The sequence below is a fragment of the Cornus florida genome, unplaced genomic scaffold, assembly GCF_030987335.1.
Source record: "Cornus florida cultivar Cherokee Brave unplaced genomic scaffold, ASM3098733v1 CherokeeBrave_3.0.0_Hap2_Chr02, whole genome shotgun sequence".
NCBI classification, from domain to species: domain Eukaryota; kingdom Viridiplantae; phylum Streptophyta; class Magnoliopsida; order Cornales; family Cornaceae; genus Cornus; species Cornus florida.
Window position 1 is genome coordinate 11,674,944 of NW_026775572.1, and position 20,587 is coordinate 11,695,530.

Here is a 20,587-nt window from a genome sequence, read left to right on the forward strand (position 1 = left end):
CATATGAGATGAGCAAGCCTTGCATAAATTATTCAGAACTTTATAAGGCTGTAATGGATGTTGAGGAGCTTGATCTCAGTAGCCGAATGACTTCATTTGAATTCTTGAATGCAAATCCTGTCAAAGCGAGAGCCTTTTTGATCTATCCTCCAGAGATGCGTTACTTATTCTTAATTAGATAACTGATACCAAATAGTCACTCTACTAATTAATGATTGAACTAAGTTAGCATTCTTATGAAGCACTTGGGAACCTTTGACTTGGTTATGTAATTCCTTTTTTTCTACTTAGTCTACTAAAGACATTGTCAAAAATTATGGTTAATGATTTGCCTTTGACTTGGTATTAACGGAAAGCTACTACTAGTGGTGTGTATCATCATTATTTTGTAATATTTTTATTTTTTGTTCAAGGAAAGGTTTTAGTATTATATGCTGTAAGAAATATTATACTACAGAGAAACTTAAAAAAAAAAAAAAATAACAATTCATATCTACCATCAAACATTATCTTGGAATAAATAATTAAATCTATATTATCTTAACATAATCCATCCATGACTTTTAATTTTTAACAAAAAAATAAATAAAATTAACATAAATTAGATATATATATAAAACGAATACAAGTTTATTTTCTCACCTTAAAAAATAAAAGATCGAGAATTCAAGTAAATATATATATACACACACACAATTATATAAACGAGAATGCAAAAAATTGTATTATGATATCACATGCTATTCTATTTCATATTTCACTTCCATATTTCACTAAGACTATTCCTCTAACACAAATTTATTTATTTTTATACTATTTAAAATTATAAGGGTATTTTCGGTAAGTGGAATCATTTTCTTTTCCTTTTCTGTTATCTAAACTATCAAAATAAGATTTTCTCACAACTTTCTTCAAAAAATTTCCCCCTAACCAAATGCATCATGGAAACTTAATTTTTCTTTTTTTCACTTTCACTTTCCATAAATTTTTTCGTGACCCTAAGAAAAATCACCCTCAATGGCTTTAGACAACCGAGAAAGTCAAATACCAAAGAGAGGCGTGATCTAAAGCGTTAGTACCATGGATCCAGCGTGGGTGGCCTTTGGACTCGCCCAATCCACTCCAAGCCCAAACCTGCTGCTTTCATATTAGGTTTAACTTTTATCGTATTGATGGATCGTGTCCCATTTGTGTAGATTTGTTAAACCTAACTCAAGTCCAAGACCTAGTCCACTCCAAATGATACGGCCCGTATCCAAAAGAGTCGAAATAACAAAAGCCCATAAAATATCAGCCCTATCCATATCGGTGATCTGGTAATTATCTAGAGCAAGTGCGACCAGGAGGATTGCACCAATCGTCCACCTTCGTGTACCAAATCAAAAATCTCCGATGAAGCAAGGACTTCTCCTATGGAGTCCTCGCCTCCTCCATTTTCTCTCTCTACAATCTTCTCCTTCTCTACCTCTCTCTACAAGATCACCCATTTACTGCACTCCAATCTCTGCAACACTCGAGTCCGTCAATGGAAAAACCCTGACTGCTAGAGAGAGAAGACAGCTGAGAAACGAGAGGAGAGAGAGCAAACCCAACTACAATTGGAAAGAAGAAGTAGAGGAGAGGCTCTTGAAGAAGCCCAAGAAGAGGTACGCCTCTTGGACCGAAGAGCTCAACCTTGACAACCTCGCTCTCTTGGGTCCTCAATGGTGGGTCGTCAGGGTTTCCAGGGTTTCGGGTCAGGACACTGCGGAACGCCTCGCTCGTACGTTGGCCCGTAATTACCCCAACATCGATTTCAAGGTAATTCATTTAACGTTGCACAATCTTCAATTTTGGTTTTGAATTACCAATTTGTTGTGAATTTGATTGTAATTTTGTTTTAACGTATTATGTGTGTGAGAGATAGATTTGATCAGTTTAATTGATGGACTATAATTTTTTATATAGACATTTCACTGCCTGATTTTCTAGATTATTTAAAGGATTAGTTCCCCAATTAATGTACAGACGTTGGTAGAAAGTTGCAATAGTTCAAAAACATATGATTATGAAATAATATGATTTAATTATTTTTTTGGAGCGCATAAGTGTGTGCTTTCTATTAATTATGGGTTGATTGGTATGAAATGTTATTCTATATTTTGGGATTTTGATCCAAATGTTAAGCCATTAATGGTTGTTTTTTTCAGTTGGAATTACACTCAAATTATTGAGATTCAATGAAGAAGCTGTTCCAATCTCATAGTGACCGTCTGGGATTTAGGAATTTCGTGAGAATAAAATAATTTGAATTCTGGAAGCTATTTGGGAAGATGTTGGGAACAATCTGGTGAAGTTTTTCAAAAAGAATTTATAAATAGTAGGATTGATATTTTAAGAAAATATGATATTTAGGAGGAATTATATATTATTCAGTAATAGTCACCTGTTAAAGTTATGGCAAGAAATTTTGGATGATTAGATAATCAATCTGCATTCTAATAATTTAAAGCTTGGGAGCTACTTGGGAAGCCATAGGAACAATTTTGTTGAACTCCAAGATGAATTATCGAACAATATATTTGGCTCATTTCAAGAAAATATGAATATGAAGTATTATTCAGTTTGGGAATTAAACTGAAAATTGTAAAAACCCTCTATAGAGTTTTCATTTATTTATGTTGGATTAGCAGTATCTATATGATGTAAATAAAGATTAATTTTTTTCTTAAACATGCCATTGGCAGTAATGGGCCTTAATTACGGGGGTGTTGGAAGCATTTGGGACGCCAAACATTGAACCACACAGTTGGAACTGAGAATTCGTACGTGCTTATAATCCGTTTTCATGTTTCCTCAGGTCTATGTTCCAGCAGTGCAGGTGAAAAGGAAATTAAAGAATGGATCTTACTCGGTTAAACCAAAACCCCTCTTTCCTGGCTGTGTGTTTTTGAGATGTGTTCTGAACAAGGAAATGCATGATTTTATAAGGGAATGTGATGGTGTTGGAGGCTTTGTCGGATCCAAGGTTGGAAATACGTAAGCATTTACTGTCATTCTTGTCACCTTTTTTATATTTTGTTTGAAAATTTTCTGTAAACTTTGACTAGTTTCTCCAATCTCAAGTAGAAGTACTAGATTTCATTACTTCTAGAGCTAGGAAGATCCTACAGTATAAAGTATGCAACATAGTAAAATATATTTTGAGTTTGTTGGGGTGGAAAATTTGCATGGACCTCTCATGATATTAGTAAAAGAAGTGATAAGAAATTGTTTCAAAAAATTAAATCTAGTAGAAGATATGACCCATAATAGAAAGGAGTGGAAAAAAGAGAATCATGTGGCCGACCCTGTCTGCATGGGATAAGGGCAAGGATGATGATGATGACAACGATTCTATGTCCTAACCATGGTTTAATTGGAGTCTCCTAGTTCACGGCTTCTAGGATATATATCTAATTGGTTTTGGGGCAAATTATACATTTTGACAGCACAATTAACTTGAATTTGAACTAGAAAAATCCAAATGAACTTGGAATACTTTCATCAGATAGATTATATGTCAACTGGGACAAAGGGTTCGCTTTCTTTTTCGATTGACTTGCTTCTTTCTATTAATTGTTTGTATTTCATGGCATACACAGACTACCCGTTAAGTATTCTGTCTGTCAGAACTATATCAGAAGGCAGTCTATGTTCATATTATTATTATTTTGCACTTCTTTACCAATTAATGTGAAGATATTGTTTATACATTTGCAGAAAGAGACAGATCAACAAACCCAGGCCAGTATCCGTTGATGACATGGAAGCAATCTTCCAACAAGCAAAGGAAGAGCAAGAAAAGACTGACCAAGCTTTCAAAGAAGAGCAGCAAAGAGAAGGAATCCTCGGCACTGAGAAACTGGATATAGTCTATATAGATTCTCAATCAGCTTCCAAAGATGTCACGACATCAGTTGTAGCTTCCAAGCCAAAACGGCGATCCAGAAAAGCTTCAAAGGCTCTTTTGGATGGCCAATCAACAGGAAGAGATGATAAGAATCTTTTTATAGGTTCATCTGTTCGAGTTGTATCTGGAACATTTGCTGAGTTCACCGCCACCCTTAAGAAGCTGGATCACGAGACAGGAAAGGTATGTTCTTGCCTTTGTGTTAAAAGGGATTTTTACGATTTTTACTTAAAAGGGATTAATATCAGGAATAACGACATATTTATTCAAATGGATCTGAAAATGTCCAAATAGCCTTAAAATCTATTAAAAATCCTCATAACTAATGGTGCTGTTTATGTATCAGGATACTGGATTTAATTCTTGAAAAACTTTCTTCTTGCAGGCAACTGTTGGATTTACCCTCTTTGGGAAAGAGACCTTGGTCGACCTAGATGTTAATGAAATTGTTGGTGGAACAAAGTAATTTAAAGAGTTTCTTTCCTGATATTTTTTTTCATAAGTTTTCTTGTGAGATTGATTCTATTTCTTTTAAGTAGGTAAAATGTGGAGCATTAGCAATCTAAAGACAAGATTTACTTAGGGTTCTCACTTGTGGAGTGGTTGATGACTTTCACCTATAGGGACTCGAAAAACCTGCCACAAACTAATGGCTGATGGTCAAATAAATTCAAGGAACGTTGTTTCGAACTAAAAACCTCCAAAGAATGTGGTTTTGGAAACAAGGTTGATGCAGAACAATCAGGGAGACCATATATGTGGTATGAAAATATGGTACCCAACTTGAAAATTGCCATTTAAACAGTGAGATGATGATGTTCTGCAATTTGATTGCGTTAAACATAAATGGACTAAATTTCACTTTATAGTTTTTCTTCTCTCTCCACAATCTCTCTACTCAAAGAGAGACTCGTGTACCACGCTATGGATTTTGGATTGTGGATTGGGTTTAACATTGAGTGAAAGGGCCTGGAGAGTGACCTGAGCCTTTGGATTGTGGCTTGGGTTTAACATTGAGTCCTGATAATTTGCAAATTTATCAAGTGGCTAAAATGTAGTGCATGATTGATTTTTCAAAAGCCGTAATTTCAGGCAGCAGAAAGTACAATGCAGATAAATCTATTAATATGAATACTGTATTTAAGAAACTGAGCAAGGACAACTAATATGGCCTACAGCTACCCGGAGTACTCCATTCTCTCTTCCCGGAGATTGGCAACCGGAAGTTGCAGCAACTTACATCCATTACCCAAAACCACTCCCCATTACTCAAGTCAATCATCACATGTCTTGAAGTTCTTCCTCTTCATCCTCGTAATCTCCCTCCTCATCTGCTGTTGCATCCTGGTATTGCTGATACTCTGAAACCAAATCATTCATGTTGCTTTCGGCTTCAGTAAACTCCATCTCATCCATTCCTTCCCCAGTATACCAATGCAAGAAAGCCTTCCTCCTGAACATGGCCGTGAACTGCTCACTCACACGCCTGAACATTTCTTGAATAGACGTTGAATTTCCAATGAAAGTCGACGCCATTTTCAATCCTGTGGGTGGGATATCACAGACGGTGGATTTGACATTGTTGGGGATCCATTCCACAAAGTAGGAAGAGTTCTTGTTCTGAACATTGATCATCTGCTCATCAACCTCCTTGGTGCTCATCTTGCCCCTGAACATAGCCGATGCTGTCAAGTACCGGCCATGGCGCGGATCTGCTGCACACATCATGTTCTTGGAATCCCACATTTGCTGAGTAAGTTCCGGCACTGTCAGTGATCTGTACTGCTGGGAACCACGGGAAGTGAGAGGTGCGAAACCCACCATGAAGAAGTGGAGCCGAGGGAAGGGGATGAGGTTAACAGCAAGCTTTCGAAGGTCAGAGTTCAGCTGACCAGGGAATCGTAGACAGCAAGTGACACCAGACATTGTGGCCGAAATCAGATGGTTCAGATCACCAACTGATCATGATCACACAAAATCAATCAAAGATCAGTAACACAACCACAAACACAAACACAAAACAACATTCACATAAAGTGAAAACAAATCAAGCACATCTTACAGCTGGGAGTGGTGAGCTTGAGGGTTCGGAAGCAAATGTCATACAGAGCCTCATTGTCAAGAACCATGCACTCATCTGCATTTTCAACCAATTGATGGACAGAGAGTGTTGCATTGTAAGGCTCCACGACCGTGTCAGAGACCTTTGGTGAGGGAAAGACGGAGAAAGTAAGCATCATTCTGTCCGGGTACTCCTCTCTGATCTTCGAAATCAAAAGGGTTCCCATTCCAGAACCAGTCCCTCCTCCTAGTGAATGACACACCTGAAAACCTGCAAAATCAAAACAACATCAACATACAAGCAATATAAGCACATATTTATACATACATATATATGGTGAAGTTTGAGGAACAAACCCTGCAAGCAATCGCAGTTCTCGGCTTCTTTGCGAACAACATCGAGAACAGAATCTATTAGTTCTGCGCCTTCGGTGTAATGGCCTTTAGCCCAGTTGTTTCCGGCACCAGATTGGCCAAAAACGAAGTTATCTGGACGGAAGATCTGACCATAGGTTCCAGATCTGACACTGTCCATAGTTCCAGGCTCAAGGTCCATGAGAACAGCTCTGGGGACAAACCTCCCACAACTGGCCTCATTGTAGTACACATTGATCCTCTCAAGCTGAAGATCGGAGTCTCCCTGATATCGTCCGGTGGAATCGATCCCGTGTTCGGCACAGACCACTTCCCAGAACTTTGCCCCAATTTGGTTGCCGCATTGGCCTCCTTGGATGTGAAGAATCTCACGCATATTCGCTCGAGATGAAGATTTAGAGAGAGAAGGAAAAGGGAATTTAGAGAGAGAAGATTTGAAAATTGAAAAGGTAGGAGGAGAGATGGAGAGAAATGAATGAAGATGAAAGGTAATGTGGGGACGGAGGAATATTTATATATAGAGAGTTTGTTCTAAACGGTTCAAATTGTTATGTTACTTGTATTTGAATTTGAAGCGGGATGAGTTGGTTTACTCAACTTTCAAACGGATAGTAAAACAACGGTCATGTTGAGTTTGCATATAACGGAGACAGCTGTTTCCAAATTCAAATCCAGAGGACAGCCGGATGCCACTTCAAATTTACTGTCTTTTTTTATTTATTTTTTGTTTAAATAATTGCTTTTTAGATCTGTTATAGCGCGTGGCCAACAAATTTTCTTTTTCAAAATTTTCGACTTTTTATGGAAACATGTGTAATGAATGCATTATTGGTTCTTGAAATTACTAAGCTCCTGTTTGATTTTTAACTTTGGGAATACTTTAGATTTTTTAAATAAAATAAGTATTTTTGAAAAATAAAAATGAAAAGAACAACTAATAAGGACAAATATACTGGTGAGTAACACAATGGTACTAGGGATGAAAAGATTATAAAATTAGTATGGTCTCGAATCCGTTAATAATTACAAAATATTATATAAATAAATATTATCTTATTAGCTATAATTGTTTTTTCTTTAATTTTCATAATAATTATAAATTTTAACAACATTTTTGTTATTATGATTGTTAAACATTTGACTATACGACTAAAAAAAAAAAGTTACGAGAATGGTTCAAACCAATCACAATCTTGATGCTGGGCCTTCCTAATCAAGATCGTAAAAAACATTTTGGTGGCAAAACGGATTTGGAAAATAAGTGCCCCGTCGATGTTGACATGCAGTAGTCTTCTTGAACCTCGGATTTTAAAGTATGAGATGGTCTAAATGGAGCAACCATGCAAATTTGAGCTCATATCTGCATCTTAATATTGGGGTTGATATCTTAATCCAAATTGATTAAGATGGTACAAATGTAACATTTTAGCCAAATAACACATGGATAATTCAATAATCTTAACAATTTGAGACAATTTATTTTAGAAAAATGATATTAGTGACGATTTCAATACAACGACTTAAAATCGATAGAGATAAAAATATGACATGATTATTTTAAAATTCTAACTTAAATATGTATCATTACTACTTTTGTTTGTTTGTTTATTATTATTACTTTTTTTAAATATACATCACATTCCCCTTCCTTTATCTTTTCAGTTTTCCATAACCCTTTCCTTATCTTTTTAATTTTTCATATATAGCCTATCATCTTTTTTTCGCATCAAGTTTCATGGTACTAAAATTTAAGAATTTGATTTGTACAAAATCCACAACAAAATCTATAATGTTCTTACAATTTTTCAATGCTTTGCAATTCTTTTTTATTTATTTATTTTTATTTTTATTATTTTTATTTTTATTTAATACATCTCCTTATTTTTGTTTCTACGAGTCAAATGGATCATTAGCTTTGATCATTATAGATTCAATCTTATATATAACGAGGGATACACAATCTAATTAGATATATGAGTAGCAATATGAAGTATCTAAGAGTCCTTGGATAAATGCAATGTGATGTAAAACTGAGACACAATTTGATGTACATGGTTAATGAAACTTTAATTGTTAACAAAGATAATAGATTAAAATAAAATTTAAAAAAGAACTACAATTTTTTAAATAATTAATTCTATTTTAAAATGTGTTTCATTATATTTGACATATAAGTAGTCACACTTTATTTTATTACTCTCTTTCCAATTTAGATGTCATTTTGGAAAGTAAGAATTTTTAAGGGTACACGTGGGATATGCCTTGTTTCTCTGAAAAGTTACTTCTTTGCCTTTCTAAGTTTTAAATATTTAAGTTTGAAATTTTAGATTCTAAGGACATATTTGAAAAGATGTAAAATAAATTATTTAAAGAAGAAAAGTGACAATTATTTTGGGATAGACTAAAAAGGAAAGTATGATATTTTTTTTGAAACAGAAGAAGTAATATTTTACAAAAGAAGTTGTCAACAGGTGTAATAATTCATGAACTCTTTTATTAGAGCCAGATTAATAAATGTATTGTAAAATTACTTTGGAACTTTGTTTCTTTATTTATAATTCTCGAACATTTTTAATTGGATGATCAATAAAGAGAATCACAAGTGAAATACGGAGTATCTCGACAATCTTATTCTTCTTTTAAAAATATTTACTCCCTTCATATAAAAATAAGACTTTGTTTCCTTTCTTGTATGAACAGACGACTCAATTTTTGCTAGTACTACAACCTATCGTATGAAGTGATATAACCCATAGTAGGTGACAATTTGGTGACCGTAATACATCCGAAATTTCGCATACCATACAATGAATCACATCAAAATTTTAAAGTGATTTGTCACTCAATAAACAATTATTTTACAATAGTTTGAGCTATATATATATTTTTAAAACATTAAAATTTTATATGATTGTTAGCGCTCAACTTTTAAAAAGAAAAAGAAAAAAAAAAAATATATATATATATATATAAAGATGAAAAGGAGGATAAATCTGATGGGTGTCAGTGGAATTAAACATGCCAATTATTATAAATAAATAAATAAATAAAGGGTTAATTTTACTGACACCCCCAAATTTTGTCAAATACGTAATATAACCTTCAAACATTTTTTTAAATTAACTACTATCACTAATACCCCAATTTCTTGGTTACTTTTTTAGTTAAAAGGTTGCAAAATGACAATTTTATTCCTATTTTTTTAATCTATTTTAATCCAAAATATCAAAATCCCCCCCCCCCCCCCCCCGGTCCCCCCCAAAAAAAAAAATAACTCTTCATATCTCACTCTTTTGCTACCAATTTGCAATATCTCTCTATAAATAATATAAAATATGTATATATAATATAAATTATATATATATATATATATATATATAGATTTAGCAAACACAATCAGTGATAGACCCAGAAAATTTTAATTTGTGGGGATAAACTTATATAGTGGGTCCATTTTTGTAATTTCAATGGAGTTTTCTTCATAAATTTTCAAAAATTTAAAGTATAAAATACAAAATAAAAAATAAAAAATCTGTGGGGGCGAATTGTTATTTTAGTGGGACATCTTCATAAATTCTTAAAAATTTGAAGTATAAAATGCAAAAAAAAAAGAATCCAGTGGGGGTGAATTGTAATTTTAGTAAAAATAAAATTCCAGTAGGGGCATTCGCTCCCACTAGTCCCATGTTGAGTTCGTGCCTAAACACAATAATGGTATGAGATCGCGAATTTTGATCTCGGATGATTTAGGCGCTGTTATAAATCACTTTATTTTTTCTACTTATCATTTTCTTTGAAACCCCCAATTAACCAAAGCCTTGTGTGTGCGCGCGCGCGCGTGTATATATAAGGTTGCAATAAGACTTTCTGATTAGGTCAGAACGTAACTTTGGTTTCGATTGAACATTTATTTATCCAACAAGGAGCTTTGATTTTGTTTGTCTCATCGATTTGAGTCTGTTGAAGTTTACGAATTTTGGGTTTATTGAAGCTCACCGATTTGGGTATATTGAAGCTCATTGATTTTGGGTCTAACTGAGGCTCATTGATTTTGGGTCTAACTGAGGCTCCTCTCTTGTCGGCGCAATACTCCTCCTCGTTTTCACCACCGCCATAACAAAGGTCTCATTGGTGGAGAACAAGCTTTGGCATTTAATTGTCAAATATTGCCTTTGTTTAATGTAACTACCTCCTCACTGACTTTGGTCGTTGCCAGCTGTTGGAGCTTCTTTGCTGATAGTAATGAAGGAGAAAAAAAAAAAAAGAAAATAGAAAGGCCAGTTTCTTTTTTAGGACAACCAATGTTTCTTGTTTTTTCTTCGATCTTTGAATTGAAAAAACAGATAAAAAAAAATGATATGATTCAACCCCAGACCCATTTGAATGTAACGGAGCAGGGTTCGAGAATTGATGTGTATTCAAATCATTGGTGACGACAGTTACGAAGAAGAAGAAAATAAAATTATATATATATATATATATATATATATATATCATTATGTACGCCAACTAATTTATAATTATTTTTTAAAAATTATTCTTTATGTGTGTGTGTGTATATATATATATAAATAATTTTAAATTTATATAAGGGTAAAGTACAATGACACCCCCTGAGGTTTGGAGTAAGGACAGACAGATACAAGTTAGCCTATTTTTGGACAATGACACCCCCTGATAAGATTTGCAGTCCAAATATAGCCTAAAAATATGTGAAAAGTCTACTTTACCCTTCATTATTTGATTAATTTTAATGATAAGGTATCAAAATAATTAGAGGACCAAATCACCCTTTTCCTCTCTCTCTCCCTATATATATATATATATAATATATATACTATACGCATACTTGTTTGGACAAAAAATACTAAAATTAGCTCCAATTGACTATTTGTGTCATCTTTTACATCCACCATTAAAGCCCTAAGCCAATGAAATCCAGTTAGATTTCGACAAAACCAGATAATGGACACTCTTCGTCTTGAAGTCCCTGTTAGCAATTTTACTTTTCTGATTCACTGTAGTCACATAAATTGAATTTGAAGAGTCAGCTCACTCAAATTTAAACCCATTCACAACAAAAACTTAATTTTTCAATTCTCTGGAAAATCCAATTTTGTTCGTCTCCTTCACGTCCGTTGTAGTGTTGAGGCCACCGATCATCACCACTATCACCATCAGTTTTGTTCGTCTATGGATTTCTTGTGGGAACACTTGGAGCTGTGCTGTTGTTCGCCGTTGCGTCGTGAATTCATCGAAGAATTCGGCATCGCCGGCGGAATTAATTGGAGACCTCCAATCCCGTACTCGTAAATTTCAAATCAAACACACTCCAAGATTCGTGAAATACACTCCAAGATTCGTAATTCTGAAGATAAATTTTAAATTTTCAAATCAAACCGTGTGAACCCATAACCACCACCACTACCACTCTGTATTCCGGCGTGCCAACATGACCACCAACATTGCCTTTCGTCTTCTACCATAGCAAAATCCACCATTGCCCTTTTACTGTCGTGCTCACCCCTTCATTGCCGTTCACTCCTTGCTCGTCAGAACCGCTGCTGGGCTTTGTTGCAGTCGATACGTGCATGCGGATTTGATCGACCTCCATTTTTTCAGGGCTTTGTTACAGCTCCCTCATCATCTTAGTGGTAGTGGTAGTGAATACATAGTGGTGGGTGGTTTTGGGGATGGAGACGTTGGTGGGTTTGAAGGAGAAGCAGTGGCGACTTTGTTTAGGTTAGGGTTAGGGTTTGAGAGGAGAAAAAGAACAAGCGAGTGAGGAGACATAAAAAATGGGTTTTCAGATGGGTTGTACCTGGTAACCCACTTACACCTATTTGATCCAAGGGCATTTTAGTCAATCAAAAATGGTTGTATGGTTTAAATTGATAATTTAATGTGTCAAAGGGTAGCAAAGTCAATTCACCATTATTAGGGTGTCTTTGTCCACTTTATCAAACCTGAGGGGGTGTCATTGTCCAAAAATAAGCCAACTTGTATCTGTCTACCCTTTCCCCAAACCTCAGGGGGTGTCATTGTCCTTTACCCTTTATATAATGAAGGTCAAAGACTATTTAAGTCATTTCAACCATTTTTTAAGTCCACATATAATTAAAAGGGTATATTATTTTGTATACCAACTAATTTATAATTATAAATTTATAATTATTTTAAAAAAATTATTCTTTATATGTATGTGTGTGTATATATATATATATATAAGAATAATTTTAAATTTATATAAGGGTTAAGTGCACTAAACCCCCCTGAACTTTGTTCTCTTTCTCAAAAAACCCCATGAACTATGAGATAGACATTTAACCCCCTAATCTATTCTCTTTGTTGCAAAAAATCCAACTCCGTTAGTTAGCCATCTCATATTTTACGTTAGCCAGAGGCACGTGAACTATGTGCCTTTGCCAAAATTTAAAATCACATATATACCCTTATCACTGTTTCAGACCATTATATATCACTATACACACACACACACACACACACACACACACAACCTTTATATAAACATTCGAACCAAAATCCCCAAATTAAAAAAACCCTAGTATGCGATTCTCCATTAGCAGCAAATCCTCTCTCCTTCACTATCCTGAACGGACTCCTCCATGCTGCCATTTGACGCTCATGTCTCTGTCTCAGTTTGGGTATCTAGATTTTCCTCCTCCACCACAACTTTGCCATCCCCATCGTCCATAAAAGCAACAGAAAACTTTGCACCAGCGAGTTGTCCATCTTCTATCCCCCGATCATACTCCTCTGCACTTCCTTCTGCCCCTTCCACCTTCATCTCAAATTGGGTGTTCAAATTCTCCTCATCTGCCATAGCTTTGTCATCCCCATATTCCAAAGAAGCAACCAAGGACTCTACACCAACAAATTTTACTTTTTTTTCTATCTCCTGAACAGAGCTCTCTATTGCCTTTTTGCCATCGTCTCTATCTCCATTCCAAAGTCCACCATCAGATTCTTTTCCTCTGCCACATCTTTGTCATCCTCATTGCTTGTAAAACAAATTGAGGTTTCAGCCCTAATAATTTCTGCAATTTCAAGCTCCTGAACGCACTTCTCTCCACTATCTTTTGCGATCTGGGTCTCCATTTCAAAGTCCACCTTCAGATTTTATGGTGTTATGTGCGTTGATTTTTTGGGTTTTTGTTTTTGAGATTCTCCTTGCAGTAGCTCATGAACCCAACTAAACATAGCTTTGAGTGGGTTTAGCACGGGGTATTGAGAGAGATCGCTTCACACAAGTAGAAAGGAGGAATTGTTTGGTGCCGGTTTAGAGAGAGGGTTTAGCGCCATATATCAATATAGCGGAAGTAATTGTGATAAAGTAATAATTACAATGTGTTGGCATTTTTTATATTGAAGATTGAAATTGTATTTGTCACCTTAGCAGCACAAGTTTCACATAACTCAAAACGACGTCATTCAGAGTAAGGGCTAATAGGTAATTTGATTATTCCATTAACGGTTGGTTGAGAAATTGTCATTAACTGCAACATTCTTATAGTTTAGGGGGTTATTTTTAGCTTAGGGGGTTTCTTGCAATTGACTCATAATTTAAGGGGGTTTAATGTACTTTATCCTTTATATAATGAAAGTCCAAGGCTATTTAAGTCATTTCAACCATTTTTTTAGTCACTAGTTAGTTAGAAAGATAACAATATCATTTTATATGAAAAAAACATCTGACACAATTCAAAAGTAGAATGTAAGTGAAAAATGGATCAAACGGTTTGTACTGCATAATTATTTTTGAAAGATATTTTAATATGATATTTAGTCAAAACTGAAGAGGGGTCAGTGAAATTAACTTTAAAAATTGTTATATGATAAACAGTTATGACACGGTAATTAAAAAATAACTCCATGTTATTTAACTTTTTTGCTTGCATGTCGACGAGTTTATCAACAGAGACCGTATAGTAATTTCCCATACACGCGCTTGTGTTTACTGCTGTAATAAATCAGTTGCTGTATAAATGTGAGCTTGTGACGTTGAAAAAACAAAAACAAAAAAAATAAAATTGTGATGTACCATTGTAAATATCGTGGAGACATGAAGTCCACACATGCATACTTTACCTCCCGCCACTCGTAACAGACCAACCAATTCACAATTCCCAACATCACAAACCTATCTGCAAAATCTTCATCCACACCTCTATATCAGTAATCTATACATACATAACCACTCAAATTCAGGATGGGTATGGTTCTCGGAAAGATCTGTGTCGAAACCCCGAAATTCGAAGTCATTCAATCAACAAACGAGTATGAGATCCGAAAATACTCACCTTCTGTTATTGCCGAAGTCACCTACGATCCATCCCAATTCAAAGGCAACAAAGACGCTGGTTTCACCATATTAGCCAATTACATCGGTGCTCTGGGCAATCCCCAGAACACCAAGCCAGAAAAGATCGCCATGACGGCTCCGGTGATAACCAAATCGTCGGAGAAGATTGCGATGACAGCTCCGGTGGTGACCAAGAGCGGAGGAGAGGGGGAGAAGAAGATGGTGTCCATGCAGTTTATACTGCCTGAGAAGTACAAGAAGGCAGAGGAGGCGCCAAAGCCGGTGGATGAGAGGGTGGTGATAAGGGAGGAGGGGGAGAGGAAGTTTGGGGTGGTGAAGTTTAGTGGGTCGGCGACGGAGGAGGTGGTTAAAGGGACGGTGGAGAAGATGAAGGAGAGCTTGGGGAGAGATGGGTATAAGGTGATTGGGGAGTTCTTGTTGGCAAGGTACAACCCTCCTTGGACTTTGCCTCCTTTTAGGACTAATGAGGTCATGATACCTATTGAATGAATTTTGAGAAGGGATAACATATAAGTGAGTTGTATTTGTATCTCTGTTATTGTTGTTAGACTGATAAATAAGACATGTTTGTTTTTGTTATGTTTGGATGGATCGACTCGGCCTATCACTCACTCCTTTGAAATTGGCACTCAAAACAGAGTGGGGTTTTTGTTGCTCTCCAAGAATTGAGCATTTAATTTCCAGGGATGTCCGTCATTAAGGGCTTAAAAATGCCCTAATTCACTCACTCCTATACAGAACTCTGCATAAAAAGCAAAACTTGGGTATGGAGTTTATTAGTCCGAGTAGAAGAAAATAATGGGATTAATCAGCTAGGAAGATAAATCTACAGACTCTGTCCAGATGAGCAATACTGAATAGATTCAGATGCCTAATTCAAAAGATATAGCTTAAAATAATTACATCAATCAATCGACCAACAATACTGAATTGTTATTGATTAAAAATAACAACAGAAAAATATAGATAAAATTTGAAGTCTGAAAATAACCCGCCCCAGAGCAAAGTAAGTTCTTCCAAAAAGCAATGCAAATCTAATCTGCACTCAAATACAATAGAACTGTGCATCAGACTAAAAATGGGTGTTAGATTTTTAAAAATTCAAAGCCACATGTTTGGAAGACATATATGCAAACTGCTAACAAAAGATCCTGTTCACTGTGTAGGTGTAAAATTTCGCTCAACCAATAATGATTAAGAAAAATAAAACAACTCGCTCAATCAATAGTAAAAATAAACAAGAATAATATATGTCGAAACGTAGAATTACTTGATCCCTTATTGGAGGTCTAAGCCTCTATTTATATACAAAAGACTGTAAAATTATGGTAGGACTCGCGGTGCTTGTTCTCCAATTCTTTCTATATAAACATTCTTTACTAATGGAGTTCTTTCCATTGTCTAATTTTCCATACATAGAACTTGCCTTGTACAGAACTTCCTATCTCATAATTATCCTTCTACGGTAAATCCTTCAACTGGTAGGACTTGTGCATTCTTGAATAACTAGGCTGAACATACTTTGATCCGGCTGGGCTTGAGTCACGGACCGGATGTTAAATATTAACAAGTTGGGCTGATGACCTCTTGATTCGGCCTTGATGGAGGTTGGAAGACAAATAACAATGGTCTTGGGCTAAAAATACACTCAATTTGGGCTTGAGCATGACGGGCCTTATATGTCCTTGGAATGTAGATATGTGTAGTGACGACGTGTACGCTTCTTATTGGAGGGCGTTTTTTTCCTTCCACACTTTGCCCCAAATTTCATTTTTAATTGAGTGACGACTCCCATTAAAGAGGGAATTGAAACCGATTTTTTACTTTGCTTCAGAGACGGTGTGATACCCCTCGAATCCGAGACACGGGTTGATCAGGCCCAGGCCCAAACCCGAGGGAATATCAAACAATTAATATTTTATAACGAACACAGAATACAAAATGAATTAAGAAATGAAAGTTTAAAGCTGAAAAGAAAACTAAAAGAAAATCCTTAAATAATTAAATACTTAAATTTGATAAACCAAATATCCATAATTTGAACAACTCGGGAATCCATCTCTAGTGGACCCCTAATAAAAATCTCACACTGAATGAAAGTAAAATGAAAGATAAAATCCAAATCCAAGATCTGGAAAGAAATCCTACATCGTCGGTAGAATGGAAGATCGTCTCTACTCAGCACGAACAAGCTCAAGCCTGAAACTGACGTACACCTGAAAAATAGGAGTGGGTCAGGCTCACGAACAAGTTCTAACCTACTACAATCCAAGCAGAGACTCGATACGTATGTACATACTAAATAGTTCAACAATAACTAATAATCCGTACATAAATATATCCACACTACTGGACTATCGCTAGGCCATGAAGGGGGTCTCAACCTGGATAGAAGGCATCACACAATACGCACCTGAGTGGGCATGAGTACCTAAACCTAAACAGGGTATACCTCAACCTTCACAGTCAGCTACACATCCAACTGCATATACGCACCCTAACCGTCGACACTGAGACTCAAGCTCATGACACGGTAACATAAAAATATATCTAAACTCCGTTTCTAACCATCCACAAGAAATCCAGAAAGTCACTCGGCGTATTCAACCGTACCGACTTATATATATAAGGAGGATTGTATTTTATAACCCGTGCCCTTACTCCAAAATAGGTAGGACTTAGCAATTTGAGCTAATTCAAACCTAGTATGTCACCGTCCCATACCGGTACATACAATCCAATCCGTCCGATAGTTGATAAAGCATATACAAATACATAACAATATCAACGAGTCCATATCAAGCATATCAGAATGCAGTAACAACCGTTCTTGAATAGTCCCAACAAATTGATTAACATTGGAAACATAAATATCAATATTAATTACTCTATTTCACGCATTTAAATAATTTATAAATGCCAAAACCAACAATTCCAACCTAACCATGTTAGAATAGATTAACCATCATGCTTTAATAAATCCAACCACTGATTAAGTACCAACAGTATCAGTGTCAAAACCCACAGTTCCAAACTAAGCACATTAAAGTATACTAGGAAAACATGCTTAATTAATCCAGCAATAAGCCATTACCGGATCACCCACAGGACTGTGTCTGTAAATATAAGTTTATTCCCGGTATCCATAATTAACAGAGCTTAAACAAATGTTATAATATTTATTTCTATGGCATGCATAATAAATCTAGACAATTTATCATACTGTTAAGCTCCTATTCAACACAATTGACGAATTAAATGTTAAGTTTAATCATCAATTAATCTTTAGCAAAAATACAAATTCCTTGTATGTAGGTATACTCTAAGAATTTGCAATTAGCAGTGCACAAACTCTCACAAGAAATTTTACATTATAATCTGGAAGTTAGAAACTCCAAACCCACACAAGTCTGCAAGACATTCGTAATTAACTCCATGTAATCCTAACGACTAATGCTTTGTGTCCAATTCTATGTTAATCCGATCTTTGCATATTTATGTTTATTCTAGACCACTCCTAAACCATCCATTACAGTATTTATTCTCCACTAAAACATATTAAAACAATCACTAGGAAGCCTAATCACTGAAAATTGGAAAAACAACCAACAGACCCAAAAACCCACGAATAAACAACCTGGAGCCGGCTCCAGAATATTGGAGCCGCCTCCAATGGCCCTGGAGCCGGCTCCTAGACCATTGGAGCCGCCTCCAGTCCAAGGAGAGCCGGCTCCAATCCAATAGGAGCCGGCTCTCTCCCTCCTCTTCTTCGTGTTCTCCTCTCCGGTCGCCGTTTACGCCTCCGATACTTCACAGTATAGGTTTTCAGAGAGTTTAACTTAATCCCAGAAGATTCCAACCCTTAATTCAGTCCTTATTATGCTACTAATATGGATTAAATCAAGAATTAAACAAGAAAGTTCAAAGTTTAAACAGTTTACAATTTTAAAACAAATTCAGTTTCAGTGAAACTCTGAACATGAAACAGCTAACGTTTTTATTTTTTTAAAACATGTAATTCATCCTGGAACTATTGAGTATGCAAAGAACACGAGTATAAGGGAGAGAGTAAGGTTAGAACTTGCCTTTTGAGATTTTTGTTAAAAATCTCTACGTTGTCTTCTACGATCTCCGGCGATTCCTACTACAACTTCCTCTGTTCCTCGTTTCTAATTCCACAGACGTGTTTTGGTTTTATTATTTTTTTCCCTAAGCAGACTTATTTTATATATTTATAAGAATGTAATACCCCTAATTTTCAAAAGGATAGTCTCGGTAATTTGTTTAATTGTTTTCTGTTCATTAATTGTTTTGAATTATGTTTTAATTGACTTTTTAATGATTTGATTTACTTGACTTATTTGTGTTATTTGAATTAATTAGTTAGTTTATTTGTTTTCTTTGGTTTAATTAATTATTTGAATTATTTACATTAATTGTGATAATTGTGATTATTTAAGTTAATTGTTTTAATTATTTATTTGGCTTTAATTCTCTGTAAATTGTATGTTATTTTCTGTTTTACGGTTAACTTGGAATTTTTATTGTTTCTTTAATTGAATTAGTAATTACATGTTTTAATTTATGGCTAGGTATAAAAGTGTGGTTAGGGTTTTAGTTCTGTTTAGGTTTAATTTAATGAGCCGACAGGGTTTATAAACTAGGTTGTGTTTATGGGCCGCGTTTCAGACTTTAGATATAATTGGACTTAGGGTTTTGGTTTTATTATTTTTTTCCCTAAGCAGACTTATCTTATATATTTATAGGCAACCAAAACTTATCGTGCCCCAATCAATTACGCTCCCCATCCCGCGCAAGTTCGGGAAATTAGGTATAGAATACTTAACGTCCCTTCATACCAAGTGTTCTGGCTGTTTTCCTTGCCAAGTCTTAATGTTTCGCCGTACTTATAAGTTTCTTGGTGTTTTTTCAGCTACATTCCCATCCTCCGCAGCAAGGAACAGACTTTCTTTTCTTGAGGAACGAGTCTGGAGTGACCCCTCGCCTATCGAGGACCTGCTAACTTCTTCAAACCTCAAGGATATTGCCTTTAGTGCTGTTGCTGCAGACCTCATGGATCTGTCTCTACCATCCTTTGATAGTTTCCCCATGACTGAGGAGGAGATACGGAGGGCTGAGGCTTTAAAAAAGAAAGCCGAAGATGCCCAACCCTTGGTCGTTATTAGGTCTACTGAGGATGAGGTGGAGGCTGAGGAACCACCAAAGAAGAAATCTCGCCCCAACCCCCCATCCTCTGGCAAGGGCAAGGTCCCTTCTAAAAGCAGAGGGAAAAAGGCTGGAGAGGCCGAACCTGAAGATGAAGTCAGGGCATATGTTCTGGCTGAAACTGGGGCTCCTTGGACTCCTTCCTTCACCAGGGCTGACAAGTCAGTCCTACATTCAGGGGATTCTGTGATCACAAACCCTTCAGCTGCACTGGCTGTGGCCCGAGGGATGTGGCTCCCAAAGGACGAGGAAGCCATCAGCCAAATGGGATTGGAACAGCTACTCCCCTCTGCCCCGGTCCGGGCCATAGAGGTTTGTATTGCTCCTTCAGAATTATGTTACTCTTGCTTACTTATGTTTCCATTTATGCTCATATTTGTTCCTTTGTTATACAGGGTCTATACCACACCATGGCTCTCTGCGCCACTGCTGAAGCCCAATCCCTCTTCATCAAGAAGCTGGAGAAGGATCTTGACAATGCAGAGAAGAGAGCCACCACTGCCTCTACCAATCTGAAGATAGCTTCTGAAGCCAAGGATGTGTATAAGAGGCAGTTGGCTGCCTCTGAGGCTATGGTGGATTCTCTTCAGGCCGAAATTCAACGCTTGACCGAGGCTCTTACTACTTGCTTCAAGGCGGGGAAGCAAATG

The 20,587-nt window shown here is 36.1% G+C and overlaps 3 protein-coding genes across 3 annotated transcripts; 2 read left to right on the plus strand and 1 right to left on the minus strand.

Annotated features, from left to right (window-relative positions):
• The first annotated feature begins 1,314 nt into the window (after window positions 1-1,314).
• On the plus strand, window positions 1,315-4,513 carry LOC132293610 (uncharacterized). Its single transcript, XM_059791151.1, has 4 exons — window positions 1,315-1,800; window positions 2,840-3,018; window positions 3,742-4,114; window positions 4,317-4,513. Exons 1-4 carry the CDS (start codon window positions 1,393-1,395, stop codon window positions 4,395-4,397), a joined length of 1,041 nt encoding a protein of 346 aa, XP_059647134.1. The 5' UTR covers window positions 1,315-1,392; the 3' UTR covers window positions 4,398-4,513.
• A 462-nt stretch (window positions 4,514-4,975) lies between these two features.
• LOC132293609 (tubulin beta-2 chain) lies at window positions 4,976-6,887 on the minus strand. Its single transcript, XM_059791150.1, has 3 exons — window positions 6,350-6,887; window positions 5,994-6,263; window positions 4,976-5,889 (listed from the first exon to the last, which is right to left on the minus strand). Exons 1-3 carry the CDS (start codon window positions 6,741-6,743, stop codon window positions 5,213-5,215), a joined length of 1,341 nt encoding a protein of 446 aa, XP_059647133.1. The 5' UTR covers window positions 6,744-6,887; the 3' UTR covers window positions 4,976-5,212.
• A 7,579-nt stretch (window positions 6,888-14,466) lies between these two features.
• On the plus strand, window positions 14,467-15,290 carry LOC132293611 (uncharacterized). The gene has a single exon (XM_059791152.1). It carries the CDS (start codon window positions 14,598-14,600, stop codon window positions 15,198-15,200), a length of 603 nt encoding a protein of 200 aa, XP_059647135.1. The 5' UTR covers window positions 14,467-14,597; the 3' UTR covers window positions 15,201-15,290.
• The last annotated feature ends 5,297 nt before the right edge of the window (window positions 15,291-20,587 follow it).